At 46.0% G+C, this 24,448-nt stretch overlaps 2 protein-coding genes across 5 annotated transcripts in view; both read left to right on the top strand.

Annotated features, from left to right (window-relative positions):
* The window catches only part of ANKRD17 (ankyrin repeat domain 17), a 68,282-nt gene extending 57,993 nt beyond the window's left edge, over window positions 1-10,289 (top strand). For all 4 annotated transcript variants that reach the window (XM_079306344.1, XM_079306343.1, XM_079306346.1 and 1 more), the window contains 12 exons: window positions 430-525; window positions 720-836; window positions 1,347-1,518; window positions 1,751-2,198; window positions 2,284-2,439; window positions 2,651-2,800; window positions 3,119-4,770; window positions 5,754-5,951; window positions 6,544-6,792; window positions 8,305-8,480; window positions 8,573-8,737; window positions 9,650-10,289. In XM_079306344.1, the coding sequence (XP_079162470.1) occupies window positions 430-525; window positions 720-836; window positions 1,347-1,518; window positions 1,751-2,198; window positions 2,284-2,439; window positions 2,651-2,800; window positions 3,119-4,770; window positions 5,754-5,951; window positions 6,544-6,792; window positions 8,305-8,480; window positions 8,573-8,737; window positions 9,650-9,709 (3,639 nt within the window). In that variant the 3' untranslated portion in view covers window positions 9,710-10,289. The remainder of the gene's footprint in view (window positions 1-429; window positions 526-719; window positions 837-1,346; window positions 1,519-1,750; window positions 2,199-2,283; window positions 2,440-2,650; window positions 2,801-3,118; window positions 4,771-5,753; window positions 5,952-6,543; window positions 6,793-8,304; window positions 8,481-8,572; window positions 8,738-9,649) is intronic.
* A 2,021-nt stretch (window positions 10,290-12,310) lies between these two features.
* Window positions 12,311-16,690, top strand: COX18 (cytochrome c oxidase assembly factor COX18). Its single transcript, XM_079306380.1, has 6 exons — window positions 12,311-12,604; window positions 13,914-14,014; window positions 14,207-14,370; window positions 15,107-15,219; window positions 15,539-15,649; window positions 16,312-16,690. The coding sequence occupies exons 1-6, from the start codon at window positions 12,338-12,340 to the stop codon at window positions 16,492-16,494; spliced, it is 939 nt and encodes a 312-aa protein (XP_079162506.1). The 5' UTR covers window positions 12,311-12,337; the 3' UTR covers window positions 16,495-16,690.
* Window positions 16,691-24,448: the final 7,758 nt, after the last annotated feature.

Genomic DNA, 24,448 nt, shown 5'->3' with positions numbered 1-24,448 from the left:
AGAGAGGATGAGGACTTCAGTCAAAAAAGTGCCTTTTAGCCTGATCTGAGTCTACAGATGATTTCTGTTGGTCAGGGAGTGTAGTTGAGGTGTTGCAGTACTGGGGACTTTGCAGGTGACTGTAGAAGCCTGTAGCTGTTAAGCTGTTATAGATGGGTGTCTGAAAAGTGCCCCCAGCAAGGCAGAAGTTTGTGCCAGTACTTCTGGAGTTGGGGTAACCTCACGAGAGGTTATTGCCTTCTCTGGTGGCAGAAATGTGCCTCACTAGTTCAGAAGGTGAGAAAGATCTCAAAACAAGTGTTGAGAGCTTCATGTGTCGAGGAGCTGCAAATGAATATTTTGCAAGTAGTCCTGGGACTGAAGTGTTTCTCAGCAAGGCAGAGGCAGCAGGTCTGATGGAAAGTGCTGTTGCTGAACCTTGTTTTGCAGGGCCATGTGAAAGTGGTGCGTTACCTGGTGAAAGAGGTAAACCAGTTCCCGTCCGACTCGGAGTGCATGAGATACATAGCAACCATTACTGATAAGGTAAGGTGGGGGGGAGGAAGGGCTGGACAGGGAGCAGTGTGGTGTCTCTGCTTCAGAGACAGTGATACAAATTCTCTCTAGCTTGTTGGCCACCAGCTTTCAGCCAGAGCACGAGTCCCATTGGAATTTTTGAGGAAAAGCAGCAGCAGTGAGAACACATGGCACTTTGTACTCGATGTACTTTGTCATTTCAGGAGATGCTGAAGAAGTGCCACCTGTGCATGGAGTCAATTGTTCAAGCCAAAGACAGACAGGCTGCTGAAGCCAACAAAAATGCAAGCATCCTGCTGGAGGAACTGGACTTGGAGAAGGCAAGTGGAAAGAGTTGCAACTGGGAATATTTCTCCCTTAAAATTCCAAGTTGACCTTCCTTGAAGATGGTAAGGTCAGTAGAAGTGGTTATTGGGGTATAGGAGTGTATGTAATCACCATAATTGGAGTGTCTGCAGCTGAGCATCATGGTGTTCAGGTAATCATTGAACTTTGCTATTTTTAGAGGTATTGGATCAGGAAATGCCAACGTAACTATTTCCTCTGTACCAAAAAAAGGATTTTCCAGTATTGTACCAAAAGAAGGATTTGTGAATATGATTAGTCAAAAAAAAAAAAAAAAAGAGTGTGGCATTTTCTAGTTATACTCATAGGTTCTTAGGTCTAAGCCCTATTTTGTGTCCTGAATATTAAAAAAATAAACTAATTTACTAAAAACCATGGTACTCTAGTAGAAATAAAACAGAAAAATCCAAGGAAATAAAAAGCATTTGGGTTTCTTGAAATGCAGGGGACATCTTGTAATGCCGTTCCATGTGCTTGACTTGTAGCTAAGGGAAGAGAGCAGGAGACTGGCTCTGGCTGCCAAAAGAGAGAAGAGAAAAGAGAAAAGGAGGAAGAAAAAAGAAGAACAAAGGCGAAAACTAGAAGAAATAGAAGCAAAAAATAAAGAGAATTTTGAACTTCAAGCTGCTCAGGAGAAAGAGAAGTTAAAAGCTGAAGGTGATTACTGCAATTATTTCTAAAAAAGAAAGAATTTTGGTATGAACCAGTATGACATCTGCAATAGATTTACAGATGTCTCATAGTCAAGGGTTCGTGTGTTTCTTGGAGCTTTGTAAAAAAAATTAGTCCTAAAGTTGTTTGATAGGACAGGTGTGGTTTGGAAAGCAAAATACCCAAGTTTCCTCCAAGCAGCTAAATTGCCCCTGCTTTTTCTTTACTCTTGTATCAGATGATCCCGAGGTCCCAATGGAGCCTCCCAGTGCTACCACCACCACCACCATAGGTATATCTGCAACCTGGACAACGTTAGCAGGCTCCCATGGGAAGAGGAATAACACCATCACCACAGCGAGCTCCAAGAGGAAAAACAGGAAAAGCAAAGTAACCCCTGATAATGTTCAGATTATATTTGATGATCAGCTTCCAATTTCCTATAGCCAGCCTGAGAAGGTGAATGGGGAGTCCAAGAGCAGCAGCACTAGTGAGAGTGGTGACAGTGACAATATGAGGATCTCCAGCTGCAGCGATGAGAGCAGCAATAGCAACAGCAGCCACAAAAGTGACAATCATTCCTCCACAGCTGTCACTAACACACAGAGCAACAAAAAGCAACCCTCGGTGCTTGTCACTTGTCCCAAGGATGAGAGGAAGGCAGTCCCTGGCAAGTCATCCATCAAGTGAGTTCCTGTGACCATGCATGCAAAGTGCAAGTCATCCTTTCTTTTTATTCCACATAATGACAGCATTTAATTTCTTTTGCAGGTTGTCTGAAGTTATTAACGAAGTGACGAGTAATTCCTTGTCTACTTGCACAAAATCTGCTCCTTCTCCCCTTTCTTCTCCAAATGGAAAGCTAACCATTGCTAGTCCTAAACGTGGTCAGAAAAGGGAAGAAGGTTGGAAGGAAGTTGTGAGAAGGTAAGCACAATAATTTCCCTAATTCCTTTTGATGCTGTGCTTTGTGCAGCCTTCCTTGGCGTTACTGAATTACCTTCTTACTGGGTTTGAGATCTCACAAAATTACTGCTGCATAGGTTGAATCAGAAAATACACTATTCCTTTGACCAGCCTGCCCACAGCTTCTTGCCATGGAAGTGTTTCCTACTTAATGTTGTTCTTTTTCATATAGATCGAAGAAGGTTTCTGTCCCATCAACTGTAATTTCCAGAGTCATTGGCAGAGGAGGATGTAACATCAACGCGATCCGGGAGTGCACGGGAGCGCATATAGACATTGACAAACAGAAGGATAAAACTGGAGACAGAATAATCACAATAAGGTGAGCAGCAGCCTGCTTTGGCCCTGTCCTGTGGGTATTCTCTCCTTGTAGAGTGTTGTCTGCATAGGGAAGTTAAAGGCTTCATCTGGTTTTATCTTGGAAGATCCCTTGACAGCAGGGGAGATGAATGGGGTGGGGAAACACAACTGCCACCAGCAGGTCCAAAAGACAGCTTGTGAGAGAAGGTGAAACCTAAATGTTGGGGTTCTGTGTTTGTGTTGGGGTGATGATGGATGGGCTGGAACATGTGTGGGAGGTCTTTGGCTATAATGTGTGTGAATGTTTTTGATGCACTTTCCCCGTCCTTCCTTTTTGTAGGGGTGGCACAGAGTCCACCAGACAGGCCACACAATTGATCAACGCTCTGATTAAGGATCCAGATAAGGAAATCGATGAACTCATTCCAAAGAACCGTTTGAAAAGTTCAACTGTCAATTCCAAAATAGGGTCCTCGACACCTGCCACCACTACAGCTGCTAACAGTTCCCTGGTGGGCATCAAGGTGACCACCGTAGCTGCTTCGTCGACATCTCAGACGGCCTCCGCGCTCACCGTGCCTGCCATCTCCTCGGCCTCCAGCCACAAGAGCATTAAGAACCCCGTGAACAACGTGCGGCCCGGCTTCCAGGTGTCTCTACCGCTGGCGTACCCTCCTCCGCAGTTCGCACACGCGCTCCTGGCCGCCCAGACCTTCCAGCAGATCCGTCCGCCGCGGCTGCCCATGACGCACTTCGGAGGCACCTTCCCCCCGGCCCAGTCCACGTGGGGCCCGTTTCCCGTCAGGCCGCTGAGCCCCGCCAGAGCCACCAACTCGCCCAAACCTCACATGGTGCCTCGCCACAACAGCCAGAACAGCAGCGGCTCTCAGGTGAACTCGGCGAGCTCTCTGACCACCAGTCCCACGGCCACGACGACCTCGGTGGCCTCCACCGCGCCCGGATCTTCGGCGGGTGGCAACAACCCGAGCTCCCCCTCGGTCCGGAGGCAGCTGTTCGTCACGGTGGTGAAGACGTCCAACGCCACCACCACCACCGTGACGACCACGGCGAGCAACACGAGCACGGCGCCCACCAACACCACGTATCCGACTCCTACTGCCAAAGAACACTACCCCGCCTCGTCCCCCTCGTCGCCCTCCCCTCCCGCGCAGCCGGCGGCCGCGTCCCGCAGCAGTCCTCCCGACTGCGCCGCCGCCTCTCCCAATAAGGGCGCGTCGCCGCCCGAGCCGGAGGCGGGCAGCCCGCCCGCCGTGGATGGGGGCGGCTCGACCGGCAGCAGGCAGCCCAACCCTGGGACCAGCAGCTCCTCTGTGCATCCTGCTCATCAGCAGCCCCCGGGAGCTCCTCTGCCAGAGGCCAGGCCCCCTCTCCAGCAACCTCAGGTTCCTGCACCAGATCCTCGCATGGTCGTGCCTCCGAATTTAGCGGCGCCGAGCTCGTCCGCTCCCGCGGTAGGCGCGAGCGCCGCTCCCATGACCTACCCCGTGCCCCAGACGCCCATGGGGCCCTCTCAGCCCGCAGCCAAGATGGAAACCCCAGCCATCAGACCGCCTGTCCACGGAACCGGCAGCGTCCCCAAGAATGCAGCCCCTGCGCAAAGCTCCTCCGTCGCAGTCCTCAACGTTAACCACATCAAAAGGCCCCACAGCGTCCCTTCTTCAGTGCAGCTTCCTTCTACCTTAAGTACACAAAGTGCTTCTCAGAATTCGGCCCACCCGGCGAGCAAGCCCATGGGGAACAACTTCAGTGCTACTCTGCCTTTCGGGCCCTTTAGTACGTTGTTTGAGAGCAGCCCCACGTCCGCTCACGCCTTCTGGGGCGGCTCCGTCGTTTCCTCTCAGACAACACCAGAATCCATGCTGTCAGCAAAGTCCTCGTTTTTGCCAAATTCAGAGCCGCTGCATCAGTCTGATACTTCCAAAGCCCCAGGTTTTAGGCCACCGTTACAGAGGCCAGCTCCAAGTCCCTCAGGTAACTCTCTGGCTTGTGTCCATTCTATAATCATGCAGTTTATTCTTGTGCTTTTTGAGCCAAGTTCAGTTCATTTCAAGTGCCCTGTCAAATCTAGTAACTGTTTGGCAGCTGATGGGCTTGATAAAATAGAGTTTTTGCCATTCCAGTCTGTTCCTCTTCAGTAGCTGAGATAATAAGGCACTCTAATTTCCACCTCCCTTCCCTACCACATAATGACTCTATGTAGTTTGTGATACCTTGTCCTGAGGCTGCAGAAAAATACACAGCATCTTCCAAAGGTTAGGATGGTAAAAAAAGTGGTGTGTTGGTGTGAACTTGTAACTTACAAGAGATGTGTTCTTTTAATTACTAATTTTTATCCAAAAAATATAATTTCCTTGACTGCCTGCTTTTTTTAGTGAGATGTTGAACCTTCTGCCCAAAACGGAGGCCAAGGGGTTGTCACAGAACCTGTTATGTAGCTTCCAGAAATTACATGGTTTGGACCATCTGTGCCTGTTTCTGTAGGACCACTGTGGTGTTAATGGATTGAGAGATACAACTGCATTTTTTTCTGATTTTGTGAATATGATGGTGTTGAATTTTTTCATCTTGACACGTTAGTCAGCATTTTGACTGTATGCCCCTAAGATACACAAATGTGTATGTCTTGGATCCCTGAGATTTTATTTTTTCCTTTCTTCATTGAAGAGGATATGAAGGGAGGGGTAATTCTTGTCTTTTTAATATCTTTGCTACTTGGTGACATTTGATATTAATGGAATAAGAATAATTCTTGATTTAGGTAAACATCACAACTGCCACATACTGAACAGACTTGCAGAGTGTGAAGCTTCATACTCCAGTTTCCTTTGGAAAATGATAACACACGCCCCCAAAGATGGATTGGCTGAAAGTTTTCCTTCTTATTTCCGTGATAGGGGCGACCTCTTGCTGGAGTGCTGGAGCTCTGGGAGTCACTTGCCCGTTTTCTCTTGCAGGTATTGTCAGTATGGATTCTCCCTACGCTTCTGTAACACCTTCTTCTACTCACCTGGGGAGCTTTGCCTCCAACCTGTCGGGAGGGCCGATGTACGCGCCCGGCTCGGCGCTGGGCGGGGCGCCTGCAGCTGCTAACTTCAACAGACAGCATTTCTCCCCTCTGAGTTTACTGCCTCCCTGTTCATCAGCATCAAACGGTGAGTGCTGCTCGCCAGCAAGCTGCTGTGCAAATGAAACTGTCTCCCAGAGCTGCCTAAGGAACTCCAGGAGAAAATCCTTAGGGCAGGTTCTGGTGCTTTCCTCTACCTTTGGCTCCTGCAGGTGGGAGTTTTTTGGATGGAAAACTAATAAGCTGTTGAGCGCTGGTTTATTTAGGGAATGTGTTGGTCTGTTTTATTGGCAAAAATAATGACCCAAAAAAAAAGCTTCAGGGAGCAAATCAAAAAAGAAGAAGAAAAAACAAACCCAACAAAAAGGTGGGTATATGTGGGCTTAATTTAGCTCTGGTGTAGGATATAATCCTGAAATCCTCTCTTGTCGATAGACAGTGATGCTTAGCTAAGGTTTCGTAGTGTGTGTCCTCCAGTGGCTGAGCTTCCAGGGTGTGATAAGCATTTTAGATAAGGGATTAAATCAGTAATGAATATCTCTGTGATCTGGAAATAAAATTATCCTGAGGTGGATGAATCTGGCATTAACCAGCTCCCTGTTGTCAGTTGCTGGACCTTGAAGGATGGGTTTGTGGGATGTGGCTGCCATCACTCAGTGCTCCTGTTGCTCTCCCTGCAGAATCTCCTGCTCGGTCCGTGTCCTCTGGAGTCCGAGCACCCTCTCCCACCCCTTCAGCAGTGTCCTTGGGATCAGAAAAACCCAGTAACGTTTCTCAGGACAGAAAAGTTCCTGTTCCTATTGGCACTGAACGGTCTGCACGTATTAGACAAACTGGAACGTCTACTCCTTCTGTAATTGGGAGCAACTTGGCTGCCCCGGTGGGACACAGTGGGATCTGGTCCTTCGAAGGTATAGGTGGCAGTCAAGGTAAGTGTTGTTCATAGATGCACTTGAACTGATCACACCACTGTGTTTGCCAAACTTGTCTTCAGCACAGGAGGATGCAGAAGTGAGCGCCTGAAAACATAGAAATGTAGAAATGTTCTTTCCAAAGGATTTGGAGCAAGACTTTTCTTAGCCTTCCTATCCACTTAATTGTTTTAACAAGGTTTCTGAAACCCTCAGGGGTTCTGAAACATCCTGGGTGTGAAGATTTGGTAGTCCAAATTAGAGCAGGCAAAATAAAAACAGGGTTTGTACAGTAGGAGTAAATGTTTCATTTGTAGCTAAGGTAGAAGTTTTTGTGCTGAGGATGGTGCTTTTATAAAGTGATAATATTCCACATTTGAGTTTCCTTTGTTTTTTTCAGCCATTTGCCTTCTAGTAGCACAAGGCTCTTGGCTCTCCTGGAGTCACATAGAATTTAGTATTTCAGAATTTATTAACAATTTCAGTTAGTGTTTTTTCATATTGATTGGGGCTTTTTTGTGCGGAGTTGTAATTCCTTTAAGGTCTTTTTTTTGCTTGGGATGGGGGATATGAATATTGAGATTGTGTTGGACTGGGTCTCTGGATGCCCTGTCAGCCTCCTGCACAAGATCAGGTTTGCCATGAGTTGTGCCTTTATTGCTCAAGGCTTTATCCATCTGCCCTGGAAAACCTGTGAGGATTGGAACTGCTCCATCTCGCAGAGCAATCTGTTTGATTGGGTCCTTGGCTGAGTCCAGACAGCTGAAGGTTTTAATTGACTGACTGTGCTGGAATTTTTCCCCAAATGCAAACCCTTTTTTTTAACGTCACTTGTGGTCTTTTCCCAGGTAAAGCTTTAGAAATTGACTAATTGCATTGCGTGCCTGTAAAAGTTTTGCTTTCTGCTTTGGTCAATTACTTCAACATTTTGATTTTGAGTTGACAATGGGATTGGCTCTTCTGTACCTGAGTATTAGAAATGTTTCTGTACACTTTCTCCAAGTACACTTTTCTTACGTTTTGTTTTGAAAATTGGATTTCTGGATGTCTGGGTTTGAACTGTAGCACCAATACCAAGCTGCCTCTGATGAATTCACCAGAATTAGTGTGTGAGGACATGTCTGCAGCTGGTCGTTTTCTGGTTTTGGTTTGCACAGATACTTCTGTGTCCCTTGGTAGTAAAATAGAGCAAATAGTCTTCATAGGGTACATACCCTTCCCACAGCACCAAAGGCACGAGGAATTGAGGTTTTTGGAGGAGGGGGAGTTAGGCCAAATTGCAGCCTGGCTGTTGATGGAGGAAGGTGGCAGGGGCAAGGCTGTGGTTGCAGGCAGCTGTGCCAAGCTGCTCGCAGTGGCTCAGGTGCTGTGCCTGGTGTGGCCACTCCGTGTGCTCCTGTGCTGTGGTGCAGCAGAGCCCGGGGGCTGCGGCTGGTGGGTGCTGTGGGTAACACTGTGGGTAACACTGTGGGTAACACTGTGGGTAACACTGTGGGTAACACTGTGGGTAACACTGTGTCTGTGCTGCAGATAAGGTGGACTGGTGTCACAGCGGGATGGGGAGCCACATGATCCACAGGCCCATGTCTGACCCGGGCGTGTTCTCACACCAAGCCATGGACAGAGACAGCACGGGAATCGTGACGCCCTCCGGTACATTCCATCAGCCCGTCCCTGCAGGATACATGGACTTCCCGAAAGTTGGGGTAATGGCCCCCGTGCGCAGCGGGACTCCCCTCCTGTCCCCCTGTCTTTGCCTTCCTGAAAGCGTCCTGACTGCTCTTTTCCTTCCCCTCAGGGAATGCCTTTCTCTGTGTATGGGAACGCCATAATTCCTCCTGTAGCCCCCATCACAGATGGTACTGGAGGCCCCATCTTTAATGGGCCTCATGCTGCTGACCCATCTTGGAACTCGCTGATAAAGATGGTTTCAAATTCCACAGAAAACAATGGGCCTCAGACGGTAATTGTTCCATTTTTTTGCACTGTGTATTTTACTCAAAATGTACCATGATTGCTGTCTGTGCAGCTAAGCATTTGGGACAAGAAATCTCAGGGTGAAGTTTCATAGGAAAAGCCAATTTATGTGCTGTTAGTTAAGCTTTCCCTTCTCAAGAAGGGAGCACAGCAACAGGGCTGCTGCTGGGCTCTGCAGTTCAGGATGTGATTGTCTTAGGAGCCCACGGACGAAAGGCGTAAAGCAGCTCTTTAGGAAGGGACTAAGTAGCTCTTTGCTGCTCTGATCTTCCCTGGTTTGTCCACTAAATATAATTTAGGCAGAGGGATTAAATCCCCTAAACCTCTTGTTCATGCTCAGGAACTAATACTATAATAGAACATCAGTAGCTCCAGCTAGATTATATCCTGTGCTTATGTTTAATTAGACAGTGATCCTTGTTACTAAATAAAGATGTTTCTGGGCTTGATTTGCTTGGGAATGATCCAGGCTGTGGGGAGCAGCTCTCAGCTCTGGTAAACCATGGATGTGCGGGAGAGGGGGTTTGTCCACAGTTCAGGTATTGCTCTGATGTGGCTTCTCACCTCTGCAAGGTGATTTCTGATTTAATGAGGAAACTTTGTCCCCCAAAGAAAGCTATACTTGGTTGGGCTTGGGATTCCCCAGAGCTGAAGGTTAGGGGAAGATAAGGTGGCAGAAATCAGGTTCTTGTTTGTGTGAACTGAAAGTCAAGAGGAGAGCAAGGCCCTTGCTCTGGGTGGCAGAAGGGTTTGGGAGCTGGGCTTGCAGATGATGTGCTGCACATGCAGAGCCCTGTTACTTGTCCTGGAGAGGAGGAGCCCTGAGCCCTGCAGCTCCTGTGAGTGTGCCCTGCTGGGAGCAGCCCAAGCACGGTGTTAATGCAGGTCTCTCTTGCAGGTGTGGACTGGAACTTGGACACCTCACATGAACAGTGTGCATATGAACCAACTGGGCTGAGTGGGATCAACGTGCTGGCCTTGAGATTCCTTCTTTTGCAGAGGAAACCACAATTGGCAGAAACAGTTTATGTGCTCCCAGATCATTCTACTGATGTGCTTGACTGAAGTGTGTAGGCTTTTTGCAGAAGAACTTACTAACTGACCTTTTTCTGTGAACATTGTGACCGCCCATTCCCCACCATCATATGTTTCAACTTAGTTAGACTTTCTTCTTTCCTTTCCTCCTCTTTTTTTTTTCTTTCTTTCTTTTTTTTTTTTTTTTTTTTTTTTTTTTTTTTTTTTTTTTTTGACATAACTTTCTGTTGAAGCTGTTCTTTGGCTGGTTGGTTTTAGTACTGTAAACTGCTTCTGAGCAAACACAGAAATTTAGCAAAATTATGTAAACTTGATCCTGAAGTTTTAGAATGGCAAATAAATGTACAATTGTTTACATAACAAATGGCTAAGCAGAAAGTAAATTTCAATATGTCAGTTATAGAGGCTCTACTTTATGTAGACTTAAATTAATGTGAGATATGTACCTTCATATTCAGAAATCTGGATGTTTCCTTCATACATTAAACTATTAATAAGCATAACTTTTCTACTTGTGTAATTTAAGTAAGTTATGAAAACACCCTAGGCATTATCAGAGGGCATTATTCCAAATGTGTGTTGGATTTTTTTGAGAATGCATACATTCTCCATTTGACAACTGGGGAGAGCTTCCCTGCTGAAGGTTCCAAAAGCAGGTCTGTCCCAGAATAAAGTCCATGAAGGCTTATTTGAAGAGTCCTAGTGGGAATTCCCATATACAGTGCAAGGAGCTGTCACCTGTGGACAGCAGTAGCAGGAGATGAAGGAGGGGAGGTCCTGTGACCCCCTGGCTGGATGAGCAGTGGCACAGCTTCTGTCAGGATCCCTGCAGTTCCCTCACAGAGCAGTTAAAGGAGATCCACAGCTCAGATTTAAGAAGTATTATTTGATTTTATTGTAGTTCCTCCTTTGAAAACCAAGAAAACACCTCAGCTGGCCACAGCATCAACTGCATTTTAACTGTTGTGATGTTTGAGGTGTCCACAAACCTCCTCCGTACCCAAGGCCATATGGCTGCCCTTAGGTGCTGCTCTCTATAAAAGCAAGGTCCTTCTTCCAGTGTCTGATCTCCTGAAGTACATCCTGTGAAGATCTGGTGACAGCAGAATGGATCCCAGAGTGAGCAAGTGCTCAGAAAATGGTTTGAAACTCCATCTGGCACCTTATTGTGGTGGGGGTGAGTGCCCTTGCCCTCTGCTGCAGTCATTTGCTGCAGGCTTTAGTGCTGTCTAGGGTTATTAATTATTAATCCCTCTGAGAAACAGTGCTCAGCATGCATTACAGCCATGAATTCCAGAGTCTCCTCTTGACCTGCCAGTTTAATCCATGCCTGGGGCAGTCACAGGCTGCTGGCACCACCGTGGCTGTGGGCTGGACACAGGAGATCCTGGCTGGGGGAATTAGACCATTTTTAGTCCCAGGTACTTCTTCTTCCCCCCCCCCTCCCCCCCCACAATGTAATTCTTTTTGTTTGTGCAATAAACCAAGGAACACACTCTTTTGGGAGTGGGCAGGTGCTGTTTATTTGGGAAAAGGGAACAGAACCAGGGTTAGGACAAACATGGAGAGGAAGAGAACGTGCTGGTGTGGAATGATGAAGTGCTTGTTAATGATTAATTACTCTTGAATATAATTTTTAGGCTGAGAGAGCTTGGAGAAGAGAAGGTTGTGTGGGTTGATGCTTTTAAGTTTTAGCTTTCATGTTTTCCAGATTCTGCACTGCATTAGTATGTAACTGTGAACTTCATATAGTGTTAGCAAGTTCTCCTCACAGCTTAGTTAGACAAAACAGTCCTTTTCCAGCCCAAGAACCAAGGACAACCACTGCAGCTTCAGGCCCAAAAAATGTAAACAGCAGCAAATTGAGGAGACAGTCTGGGAGGATGGGACTGCAGAACCTGGAGCTGGAATTGGACAAAAACTTATTAAAGTGTGAAAACTGACTCAGAGTCCATCTTGGGTGTAGCCATGGCCAGGCTCTTGTACTGCCCAAGGTGAATCCTCTGAAGGGCTTTTAATAAATCCCAACTTTTATTCCTTTCACACAGTGTAGCCTCTGTTCCAGGTGGCCTCTCAAGGCAGCGGGTTCTTCATGGCAGCTGTTCGGTATCTGAAGTGCCTACAGCAAGTAAGCCCAAGAGGGACTCGTTGTCAGAAACTGCAGTGGTAGGACAAGAAGTAATGGGTACAAATAGAAAAAGGGGAAATTTAGGCTAGCTATTGGGAAGAAATATTTACTGGAAGAGGGCTGAGACACTGGCACAGCCCTGGCAGGGCTCAGAGCCAGTTTGGGTAAGACCTCAGACCTTCAGAGAGGGTTTGGTGTGAGCCCGGGGAGGGCCACATTGGACTCCGTGATCCTCGTGGCTCCATCCCAGCTCGGTGTGATGTGGTGGGAGGTGTCCCTGCCCCCGGCAGGAGCTTCGGCGCTGCTCCAAGCTCCCTCCCAGGCCCGTTACAGGGCAGGGAGCCCTCAACCGCCATGACGGCCGCGGGGCGGGGCGGCGCGCGGACCCGCGCATGCGCGGCAGGGGAGGAGGGCGCCGCCGGCATGTGGCGGCTCGCGCGGGCGGGCGCGCGGGCCCCGCCGGCCCTGGCGGCGGCGGGAGCGGGGCTGGGAGCGGGGTCCGGCGGCCCCGAGAGCTGGTACGAGTGGGCGGCGCGGTCCGCGCCCGTGCACTGGGCCGAGGGCGGGCTGGCGGCGCTGCAGGAGGCCACCGGGCTGCCGTGCTGGGCCGCCATCGCCGGCGGGGCCGCCGTGCTGCGCACCGCCGTCACCCTGCCGCTGGCCGCGCACCAGGGCCGGCTCCTGGCTAAGGTGAGGGCGCTGAGGGGAGAACTGTGAGGGGCGGGAGCGGCTCTGAGGGGAGAACTGTGAGGGGCCGGAGCGGCTCTGAGGGAAGAACTGTGAGGGGCGGGAGCGGCTCTGAGGGGAGAACTGTGAGGGGCGGGAGCGGCTCTGAGGGGAGAACTGTGAGGGGCGGGAGCGGCTCTGAGGGGAGAACTGTGAGGGGCCGGAGCGGTTCTGAGGGGAGAACTGTGAGGGAATGAGGGGGCCGCAGAATAAACATCACAGTTCTGCTGCGGCAGCGGGTTTGGGGGGCATTTGGGGATTTTTTAGAGGAATTTTGTTATATTTTGTGCTTCTTTTGGTTGCTAAAGTGAACATCTTGCGCCCTGGCGTCAAGGGGCCTCATACTGTGGGTGGTGACTTTGTTCATTGCCAACTTGTGCCCTCATGAACTTTATTTTATTGCTCTTAATCTTACTATTCTTTTTTATTACTTTTTAAAGTTTTATATATAAGATTTAAGTATTTATGTCGTATATGTTAATATGTATATTTGTTCATACTTATTTTATTGCTTTTTATGCTCTGTATTTTTAGATTCATTTAATATATGATTTAAATATTTCTATCATATATAGCAATATATGTTGCATACAGTATATTGTAAGTAATGCATTCTATTGTACACGTTTTCTATTATTATATGTTTATATTTGTGTGTTACTATTAGATTTTATTATCGTCATTTATTCATTGTTATCATTGAGGTGGCAAAGCTGGGTCTTTTTAAGTCATATAGCTGATTACAAGCCCTGAATGTAGGCAAAAAGGTAGTTAAGAATTGCCCTGATTTCAGTTGTGATAGAAGTAATTCTCGTCTTAAAAAAGTATAAAATTTAAAAGGAGTAAAATTCTGTTTGCATTTCATGCAGTAGTAAGAGTATCTTTGATTATTACTGTAATTATTTGTCACTGTTACCTCCACGTGTTAGAGATGAAAGGAGTTCTCTGATGTTGAACAAGATGCCTTGTCCCTCACAGGAGTTTACTACCTGTAGAGGTGTTAAATTACAGTGCTAATTAATATGTTTGATGCCTGTGCTGGAATTAAATCATAGAAGGGTAATTAATATATGTAATAGCCACAGAGGTATTAAATTACATGGTGGCAATGTGTATGTTTAATTCCTGTACAAATATTAAATGTTACAGTGATAGTTAATTAGTTTAAAACTTGTTCAGGTGTTGACTTACCGGGGATAACCAGTATCAGGTAGGAGAGGGAGCAATTGTTATGCCTGCCCCTGTCCCAAGCAGGTCTCTTTTCTTTAGCTAGCTGGAAAACCTGCAGCCTGAGATCAAGGGCCTTGCGCAGCGCCTTCGCCATGAGGTGTCAGTGCGTGGAAAGCAGCTGGGGTGGTCTGAAAAGGTGGCCAGGTACGAGGGGGATTGTCCACACCTCCTGAATCCATTCCAGAGGGAGGCCTGGCAGGAAGCTCCCCCAGACACTCTTACAGCAACGTGCTGCCATTTCCCAAAGCTCAGATTTTCTTTCCCCACCCACAGTTCATTTATTTATCCATTCCAGCCACGTTGAAGCTCTGAGCTTTTGTTTTCCTCTCGGGAAAGGTTCCACTTCGCCAGGAACATGCGGAGGATCGTCACGGAGCTGTACGTGCGGGACAACTGCCACCCCTTCAAGGCCACCGTGCTGCTGTGGGTGCAGGTGCCCCTGTGGCTCTGCGTGTCCCTGGCTCTGCGCAACTGCAGCGTCGGCGCCCTGGGCCCTGCAGGTGCTGCTGCTCTCTGTCACCTGCTGTCACTGACACCCTGTGCCTTAAGGGACACGCTGTCCTGAGCCTGGCGTGCAGGCCAGCATAGAAACCAGCCAGCTGCCAGGGTTTAACCTTCATATAGTTTGAACTTTCATTCATTCATTAGTAGGAATAATTCATAATTAGTATAACTTTAAACTTAATGTAGTCTGATACTCCTGTTTAGCAAGTAATGTTACACATGCCACAGCACACTCACTGTGAATTGGTGTTTTTTCCCTTACATATGAAACACTGTAGACAAGGTGATCATGTGAGGGTCTTTTAATTTAAAAAAATTATATATTGATTTTTTAGAATTAGATTTTGTATAGTTTGTTCTTTTAAGCAAAAATGCATCTAGTTATACAGTTACTAAGAAAAGCATATTTTTTTTTCAAAACCAGGAAATAAACATTGTAGGTTACTGCATTCTTATTTTCCTCATTGACTTAAAATATTTGATATGGAAGTATTTTTTATCACATATTTACCTATCCTTGGCTGTCATGAGCTAAGCTGGGTCTTGGCTTGCATCTCTCACTTTTCTTATATTGGTAGCAGAGTGTTAAACCAAGGATTTTTGCTTTAATTGTACTTGGCATGTGGATAAAACATGCCTAGAAACTTGGGTCTGTGATTTAACTCAAGTTCTGGCTCACTTTAGACAACAAATTATACTGAATTCTGTATTTTCTTCAAATCTTTCCTGCAGTACAAGAGCAGTTTTCCTCAGGAGGAGCACTGTGGTTTACTGACCTCACAGCACCTGATTCCACGTGGATTTTGCCAGTTTCCCTGGGGCTGGTGAATTTGCTGGTGGTGGAGGTACGTTGGTGGATTAAACCAGCAGCAGTGACTGCAGAGGGCTGACACATCAAGGTGGCTGCAGTTTATCACTGCTCTGAATGCACTGGGCAGAAGTGAAACACAGTCATTGCTTTGTGTATTTTACTGTGCAGGTGTCTTTGTTCTGAGACCTCTAGGCTGGATGTCACATGTCTCAGATCCACCTGAGCTTCAGTAATATTTAGTCTTGACCACAGGTTCCTCTAGAACACTGCTCTAGTGAGATCTCTGGTGTTAATCCTCGGTATGGCCGTTTCAAAAAGAGCTTGTTTCTAACCGTGAGTTTCTCCTCTTCCAGATCTTTGCTGCCCAAAGGAAGATGCCGCTTTCCCGGTTCCAGAAGCTCGTGACGCACTTCTTCCGCGCGGTGTCCGTGGTGATGATCCCCATTGCTGCCACAGTGCCCTCCGTGAGTACCGAGGCGGCCGCTGGGACCTCACCTCTGCCTGCTCTGTTCTGGAGCTTGAAGGACAGCCCAAAGGCCTCAGGTGTTCTCCATTTCTCCTGCTGTGTGCTTAAAGAAAGCCAGTGTTCTGTCTGTGTGCATGTTTAAATGTTGATGCCTTTGGAATATTTTTGTTCAAGGAGGAAGACTTTGCAAACTTCACAGTTCATGTTCTTGTAGTCTGAAAAAGGAGAGGAAAGCTTTATGTAAAGACACACAGGCAAATGTTTGTTAACTGGAAACCAGTGTGGTTCTTAAATTAGGAAACTTTCTTTCTTCAAAGTTCTCATTTTTACCAGGTTTACTACTGCAGAGTATTCTTAGCAAAAACAAAGTGTCTGGTTGTTTGGGTTAATTATAGTTTCAAGTACAGGAGTTGAAGCAAGTTGAATATGAATTAGGAACTGTCAAGCCTCAGTGTAGATGGCACTTTTCCCCAGGAGAGCTCAGAGCCAGACAGTTACATTTCAGATGGAAGCCATTATTGCAGAGGAGAGGAGGAGTGTTTTAGGTGAGTTATTTTTCTCAGTCCCTGGGAGTGACCCACAGCTGTGGTTCAGAGGAGCTGCCTAGGGCCGGCGTTGTCCTTGCCTGCAGGGAGCTGACCTGTGCTTGTCTTGTTGCAGTCCATGGCGCTGTACTGGCTGTCCTCGAGCCTGGTGGGGCTGTGCCACAACCTCCTGCTGCGCTCCCCCGCCTTCCGCCGGCTCTGCTGCATCCCGCGCACCCCGTCCCACTCGGATACTCCCTACAGGGACATCGTGGCTGCCCTGGCCGCCAGATACAGCTTTGGGAAACAGCGCCGCTGAGCTCCGGGGAGAGCTGGCTCAGTGCTGCCCTTCTAGGGAGATGTACTTCTTTGCTCTGTATTTATTTTGAAAATAAAACACTGGCTGGCCATGAGCAAGGGTTGGTCAGCAAAAACGTGTCTTTACTGGGAAGCTTTGTTGCAGGGGTGGTTTTTTTGGCAGTTGCAATAGTCCAGAAATCCAGGTTTGTCTCCTGAATTCGCATCAGAAGTCGGCCAGGTGAGTGCTAAACTGTGATTCATATACTGTGCCTCTTTTTCACTCTGAGTCCTGAAGGTAAAGAGGTTTGAGGTTTTTTTTGTTAAAATAATCAGGAATTAATTACTTTCTTCACCTTTTTAAAAGGTTCCAAGCTATTACTGTCATGTAAACTGACAAAAATTCAGAAGCAGAATTTTTAATGCAGCCTTGGAAGCATTTATTTGAGTTGTTGTGATAACCTAGTGGAACTTTACAGATAGGGCTGAGATACACTTTCTGACTAAAATCAGTTCAGAAGAAAAAGTGCAGATGCCACTGTACTGGTAACACTGCACTTTACCTGTGGGGATGTTTCACTGATGTCTTTCACTGGTTTCTCTGTTAGGAGTCTCAAAACAGCAGTGATAGTGTTATATCTGGATGCTGCCAGGATATTCTTATATAAAAAAAAACTTCCCAGGTGCGAAACACAAGGTTAGAGCAGCCAAAAGCATCTCATCTAATACTGTCTTAACAATTCAAAATCCACAGGTAAGGAGATCAGAAGGTATGTAATAAAGCCCCTTCCAGGTCTGCAGTGCAGGTAGGATAGTGTTTTAGGTTTTTAAAGAGTTTTACAGATTCCTCTGAATGAATATTGTCATTTTGCCTCATCTCAAGGTGTTGGAAGAAGACTGTGCGAAGGGGGCTGCACAGAGAGAACTGCAAATCTAACAAAGCCAGCTGTTCTTCCTCAGCAGTCTCACCTGAGAGGGGCTCATGTTCCCAGCCTGGCAACAGCTATATCTTGTGTGTAGTGAAAAAATAACAAGAGATTTCTTGGGAGGCATAAAGAGGGCTGTGATACTGGTCACTGAAAAAAATGCCTCACAACTGTCAGCACCCCATGTGTTCAAAGCCAGCAGGAAGCTGGCTTTGTTAGATTTGCAGTTCTCCAATTATTTATGTTTATTTTACACCCTTTTTACCTTATAAAATTACACCCAACACTGCCTGCGAGTTCAAAGAGAGTAAGGTTCCTCCAGTGAGTGTATTTGGTGGTGGATTTCTCACTGCATTATTTTAGGTCTGGAAGAGGGTTGTTGGAACACTGCATTTACTTAGGAGGGAGCCTTAACTTAAGGAACTGAAGTCAGGCAAGTACAAATTCCCTGCGTGGGTTGTGGCAGAGCTCAGAAGTGCTGAAATACCCTGCTGGGTAGTACCTGTTTCATTCTGTGTCTTGAAGATGCAGTGTGGACTTCAAGAACAGGGCTGGGATGCTTGCTGTCTTTGGTGGCTGTGCCCTGGAAAATGACTTTGTTTACCCAAAAGCTTACCTCTGTTCTCAGCATAGTAATGACTCGGATCAGATACATTATCTGGCCTAAAACCCTTGTCTCAGTGTTTATAGGAAAGAGGGTTGGTGCTTTACTGTTTGCCTTTTTATGGAAATGTAATTATTTTGTTGTCAGTCCGTGTTGATGAGACAGATGGAGCAAAGATACATATAATGATGTGTGTCAGGTCGAATGTGTCCTTAACTGTGGGAGGCCTGAGGGAGGTTTCTGGAGAAGAAATCAGAAAAAAACCTATTGCTGTGTTCTCTGAGAAACCCGACTGAAGTGTCTTTAAAAAGCCTGCACAATATTCTTTGTGAGTGACACTTTATTATTTAAGTAATGTGATCTATAGCTGTGTTTGTCTTAACTGTGTCTCCACCTCTCCTGTTTGCTTCCTGTTCTGGCTTTGCTGAAAACAAAGAAATTGTAAGTAAAAGAGCAAAACCCAGTAAAGATTAAAGAATTGTGGTTTTAGTAAGGGGGGCAGTTTCCTTCCTAACTTCCCTCTGATTATTAGCCTTAGGTACTGTAGGTGGGGTGGGATGGCCCCTGTCCCGTTCAGGAATGAGATGTCAGTATGATCCAACACCTTTTACAGGGTGCTGCAGGGGATGCTGCAGTCTGCCAGAGAGCTTGGCACCTTGCCAGTCCACCTGGTTGTTCTTTGGGATTGTTTTAGTGGGGAATCCAAACTCTTCATCCAAAGCTCAGTTACCAGGGTGGATTCCTTGAAGTGCAAGAATTTTTTTTCCCGGACTAAGTGTCATTTTTGGCACGGCTCCATGATTTCTGGAAAGGAAAAAAGTGTCCAAGTAGTGTTGAGTGCGCTGCTGTACACATGGGGGTGCTGCAGCTCCTGTCAGCCGTGGGACTGCAGTTTAAAATCTGGGACAGGCAGGCAAGTGTTGGACTGAAATATTTCCTCCTCCATCTTTCATGTGGATGCTGTTTCAGAGCTTAATCAGGCTGTCCTTTACAGTGTACACTCCTTTTCCACCTCGCTGCCATGCCCCTTTGAAGTCACCCAGTGTTCAACACTGCTGAGCTTGAAACTAATGCAGAGAACTCGCTTGCTGCTGCCTCTCTGTGGCTGAGGGTGCCGAGGGGAAGGGGCAGGTGTCACAACAATCCCTGGTTGTCTTTGCAGAGCCCTCCCTTTGTGCAGCCATGTGGCCAGCTGGCAGCAGGACTCCCTTGTCACTTGATAATATTAACCTACCTATATTTAATTAATCTGATTTCTAATAGTAACTAAGGTAGTCTTCATTCCTTTGAAGCTCAGTGTAGTGCTAACAGCAGCAGCAGTGGCTGCTTTCCTGAGTGAGGCGTTTTGCTCTATTTTCTGAGTTTCAGGGATCACAAAAAAATTCAGAATAAGGGACTGGTGCTTTACATCAATGGCACCTTGATGATTTTGATCCTTTTTTGCTGCACACAGCTTGGTGTTACGGGCTTTGGGTTTGGCTAGGGGTGTTTAAATTAGAGTCCTGTGTAAATTAGGTTCATCATTAAGGTGAGTGCACACATCCATATTTTCCTTTATTTAAGGAGTTGAGCTTTGTGGACTCATTTGCCAGAGTACCTGTTCATAATTTGATTGTCTTAATTAACCTTGCAATTAGAGTAATGGCAACTAACTTTTTTAGCCTGTTTTACTTAATATAATCCCCTAGTTTTGTTTAAAAGAGGAAGAGACCACTACTGCTTTATTTGTAGGGACTGGGCTTCTGGAGGAAATCTTGCAGCTCCCAGAATCCCTCAAGAAAATAAGGGGTATTGTGCTGGATGCACTGAGGCTTAGTATATTACCTGGCCTTTCCAGGCCTGGAGAGAGGTAGGGGAAGCATTTCCCTGTGCCAAGTACCCTGCCTTCCTGCAGGGAAATGACACTCCTGTGTTCACACTTGAGTAGAAAGATGGTTTTGCTGAGAGCAGCTGAGAATTTGGGATGCTGTCACAAGCATTGATTTTGCCTTTACGAGTCCAAGGCTCAAATGTGTGAAATGGAGGGGACAGAGAGGTTGAAAAGCCACTTGGAATGTCGATGGCTACCACCCAGGCTGTGAGAATGTTAATTGGAAACAAATGCCAGGCTTCAGCATTGTCCATTCCTGAGGAAAAAGGCCTTGTGGATTCAGGAGTTGGGGCCTGAGAATGTTTGAGTTTTCTGGGGAGCTGTTGGTCAGTGGTGTGCAGTTGTTCCAGAGGGGGTAGGAGGCAAACCTGTGGTAAGTGATGGATCCTTGGAAGTGCAGGAGGGCAGGATTGTAGTTCAAATGTGCTCTTGCAGCCAAGTACAGCAAGCCAGGAAGTGCTTTTGCACTATTGTGTTTTAAGATTACCTGGGAGGGGCCAGGAATCTTCAGGCAGAGACATGGTAAGTTTTGAAATACTTAAACTTGAGCAGCAAAGATCATCTGCTTGGCTTTAGTCCCCCTTCCTATTTGAGGGCTGTGATGGATTCCCATTTGTCCTTGTGTGTGTTTTCCACTTTGGGAATGTGTTTAGGAAAATGGTGAACTGTGAACTTTTTCTGACAGGGTCACATTTAAAATAATGGATTTCCTGGAAGTTTTCAAAGGCTGGATTTGATTTGAGAAGTCTAGTGGAGGTACCAGAACACTCAAATGCAATGATTTTCTTTCAGCACCTGAGTTTGAACAGAAAACTGACCTCTGTCCTGCTGACAGAGGTTTGTCAAACATACCTTGGTGGGAGCTGCTGCAGGCAGAGAACATGTTCTTCTGGATGAATTCCTGACCTTGAGCCCCTTCTGTCTAGAAAATAAATGATAAAATCTTCTACTGGGGGAAATCAGTTGCTTGGAAATGTATCTAATAAAATATAAATAGTGGAAGTACTCTCTAGGTGCATTATTTCTGCTTTGAGGAAGAGTTGGAGATTGAAAGTTTGCAGACAGCAACTTTTTGGAGGTTTCATATCAATGTAGCCTAAACCTTGTGGGTATAGCTAAAGGGATTTTAGTTTAGGTTTAGTTTAGAACTCAAGTTCTTTGTGCATTTTCTTAAGTCCAGCTGGCCACATAATGAAACAAGAAGGGTCTGTAAAGAGGTACTTGATACTCACTCAGCTGTTTGGAAATATTTCTGTTTCTTATTTTTAGGAATTTCTTTATTGCATTGCCAGAGTTAGTCGAGCACTAGGTCCTTATTAACTTTTGTAAGTGGAGAAGGTGCAGCTTTGTCAGAAGGGAAATGCAGAGGGACTGGAAGTGGCTCCGTTGATTCCCAAGTGGGGCCGTTTGCCAGGAGTCCCTGATTTTCCTCTCTAATCGCTGTGCAGTTCATGGTTTTTGTTTCATTACTGCCTAAGTGCTTGCTCCAGAGTGCAACTAATAATTCTGTTGTATTTTACAAAGTAAACAAGCTCAGATTAATTTGCTAATAAAAGCTTTGCTGGCCTTGCATTTTTCCACTTTAAATGCTCTTGCTGGAAGGCTGAGAGATAAGCTTTATTTGGAGATATTTAGAGCCATTATTTCAGCAAAAAGTCCCCAGAGACTGACTATGCACATGACAGCAATTTTTAAAAACATATATGGTGACCTTTTCCCCTTCAGATTCAGATTGTTTAGAGTGAACTGATTGTCGAAGTTGAGAGAAAGTAGGAGCAGCAGTGGTGCTTTAAACTGCTTTAATGCTGCATACCTGTACACTGCCAGCTGCTCCTGCAGGTGCCTCCAGTTGCCAGTGCTGTTGTAGTTCTTTCCCAGTGTTTCCCACTGCTGCAGCATGCTGATGGTGACACGAGCTTGTCAAAGTGGAGCAGAGTGTAGCTGACAGGCTGCGAGAGCTTGGAGCTTTGTGTGTGTGCTTTTCCAGCACTGCCAGCTCCCCAAGGATGGCATCCAAAATAAGAATGGGCTGGCTCGGCTGTAAGTCTAGATCGTGTCACTTGCTGTCACAAGCTGTTTGCTCTTGTGGCAGTGCAAAATTTGGATTGAAGATGGTGGTGGAAAACCAGGCGGAAATCTGGGAGGTGCTGAACTGCAGAATTGAGTCTTTGACTATTAAGCAGGTTCTAAAAATCCTAAAGATAGGAAATACTGAATATAGGCGAAAGTTACTCCATTATTCTGGCCAAATGAAATCTGTTTGGTGCTTTAGCCTTTTATAATATTTCTCCCCCAGATTCTGTGAGATGAGAGCATGTTCTAACACTGTTAAATAATGCAAAGCACAGATTTGTGGTTCAGGGCTGAGCTGAGGAGCTGCCGTGCTCCTATGCTGTCAGCCTCTGTGGATTTGGGTTGGTTTCTGTCTCTCCTTATTGTTCTTCAGATGAGCATCACTGGGACTTGCTGTGGGCCAAAGTTTGTCCAAATTTAGGCCAAGTGTGTTGATTTTTATGCTTCATTTGAGTGAATCCATCTAAATTCATCCTTTCAGAGAGTCTCTGAAGTCTCTCTCAGTCTGCTGCTGCCAGCAGGAATTCTGTGACCGATCTCAGTGGAATAAAGATTCCATTCTTTTCTCCATTTTCTTCCTCCTGCGAGTAGAATGATACAAAGATTGTTTCTTTTTTTTATCCCTTTGCTTATGCCAGGATTTGGACGCATACGCGGACAAGGAACACGTCTCCTGCTTTATCTGTAAAATGACTGCCAAAAATACTGAAATGATTTAGCAACAGACACTTGTTTCTCTCCATAATGTAGGGGTTTTTGCTAAGCCTTCTAGCATGCTTGGTAGGATTCTTTCTGACTGTTGCCATCTAAATATTTCTGGTTTATGGAAGGAAGCTGAACAAATAAGCTGCTCCTCATCATAGGTCTCTCCAAGTTTAGAATAGCCTTCAAATTGCAAAAGAAAAGCTCTGAGAGGTCAACTGTATGAGCTCTGTCTAAAGTTTATCACTGATTAAACCCCTGCAGCTTATTTTGTGTAGACTGTTTGCTTTTTTTTGGGAACAAGCCTAATTGCTCTTCCAAACTTGCAGCCTCTGTTGCCTTTTATTATTAAAATTTGATGTTGGAATGCTCAGTATCTTTGTAAATCCAAGGATATACCACCTCAAATGCTTGATTCTCATGCCATAAAAGCTTGGTGTAGGGAAGTCTAAACAAAACTGATCAAGGAATTTTGAAGTGCAGGTTTTGTGCTCCTTCCTACCCTCAGGACAACCATAAGGCAGGTTTTTCTATTGCGTGTCATAGGAGTTCACTGAACCCTGGAAACAGCAGGACCTGCCTCCTAAGAGCTGTTTTCTTGAGCACAGAAGACATTTTTGCTCTAAGGAATTTACTCAGGGAGCCTCATTAGTGTTCTATGTGACATGAATTCACCTCCTGAGACATGTAGCAATCACCCTGGATCAGTGCATCTGGATGACTGCAAGGTTCTTCTTTAACAACCAAGTACAGGTTGGTTTGCACAGAATGATACAATTTTTTGTTTCAAGACTACATGTATGTCTGTATGCAGGCACAAAGAGGATGTATGTCCTAAGGATGTACATTTATTTGCCAAAGCTTGTTAAAATCTCCTTGATTTGCAGAGCTGAGGGTGCTTAAATGGCAGAGTTGAAGGTGTCTGAGCAATTTTCTTTATGCTGTGTGTCTGTGTCACAGTGCACTGTTAAATGGCCACAGCTTCATTCCTGGCAGCTGTGCCTTAGTGCATAGGTAATGGATGTTCAGAGGGTTATGGGCTGCTATGCTGTAGGAGATGAACTGGAATGACATCCTGCTTGGGGTTCTAGGATGGCTTTCCTGATGCTCTCTGCCTTCCTTGAGGAGCAATATGTTGTTTAGCAGCAGTCTGGCCTTCAGGCATTACATTCTTGCCTTAAACTGCTCCCATCAGCTTTAGCTTCATCTCGAGGAAGGAATCAGTGTGGTGTATTTTTACTGTCTACATGCTGGCAGCTGCTCATCATGAGCTTATTGGGCTCATTTAGACCCAAACAGGAAACACTGACTTGCCATTTGGAGTTTTCCTCATGCTGCTCATACAAAAGTCCAGTGCACTCTCGGCTAAATGTTTCATTTGCTGTGGGAATTTGCTTTGGCTAATGCAGTTTTTAAGACCTGTTGGTTCATTCAGAGGTCGGGGAGCATTTATGTAAGAGAGCCCTCAATAACATTCCTTTAACTTGGCAAGTTGAAAAAGCACAGCACCATTTTTTTCTCTTCTTTAGAGTATTAAATTTTTTGCATGGATCCTCTTGATTTCCAGAGAGTAAAATTGCTTTAGGAGTCTGGACACAGTATGATGTAGAGACAGGCAGTGTGGATTCATGTCCATTGACTGCCCCATCTCCCTATTAATGAGGGTTGTCCCAAACACCAGACACTAAGTTTTCAGGTAGACAGAGGTAAGATTTGGCTAACCTTCTGTATTCCATCGTTCTGCTGCTGGGATTTTTCTTGCATCCAAACATGGTGGAGATGGCAGATATGAGGGAAAGCT

This window comes from Erithacus rubecula, assembly GCF_903797595.1.
Source record: "Erithacus rubecula genome assembly, chromosome: 5".
Lineage (NCBI taxonomy): Eukaryota > Metazoa > Chordata > Aves > Passeriformes > Muscicapidae > Erithacus > Erithacus rubecula.
Note: the sequence above shows the minus strand (reverse complement) of the source record. Positions and strands in the feature narration are given on the sequence as shown.

Excerpts from the sequence above, each read along its gene's own strand:
- COX18 (XM_079306380.1), top strand. The coding sequence starts at position 12,338 with ATGTGGCGGCTCGCGCGGGCGGGCGCGCGGGCCCCGCCGGCCCTGGCG. Across the intron at positions 14,015-14,206 it reads TGGTCTGAAAAGGTGGCCAG|GTTCCACTTCGCCAGGAACA; the intron begins GTACGAGGGGGA and ends CTCTCGGGAAAG. Across the intron at positions 15,220-15,538 it reads TGAATTTGCTGGTGGTGGAG|ATCTTTGCTGCCCAAAGGAA; the intron begins GTACGTTGGTGG and ends CTCCTCTTCCAG.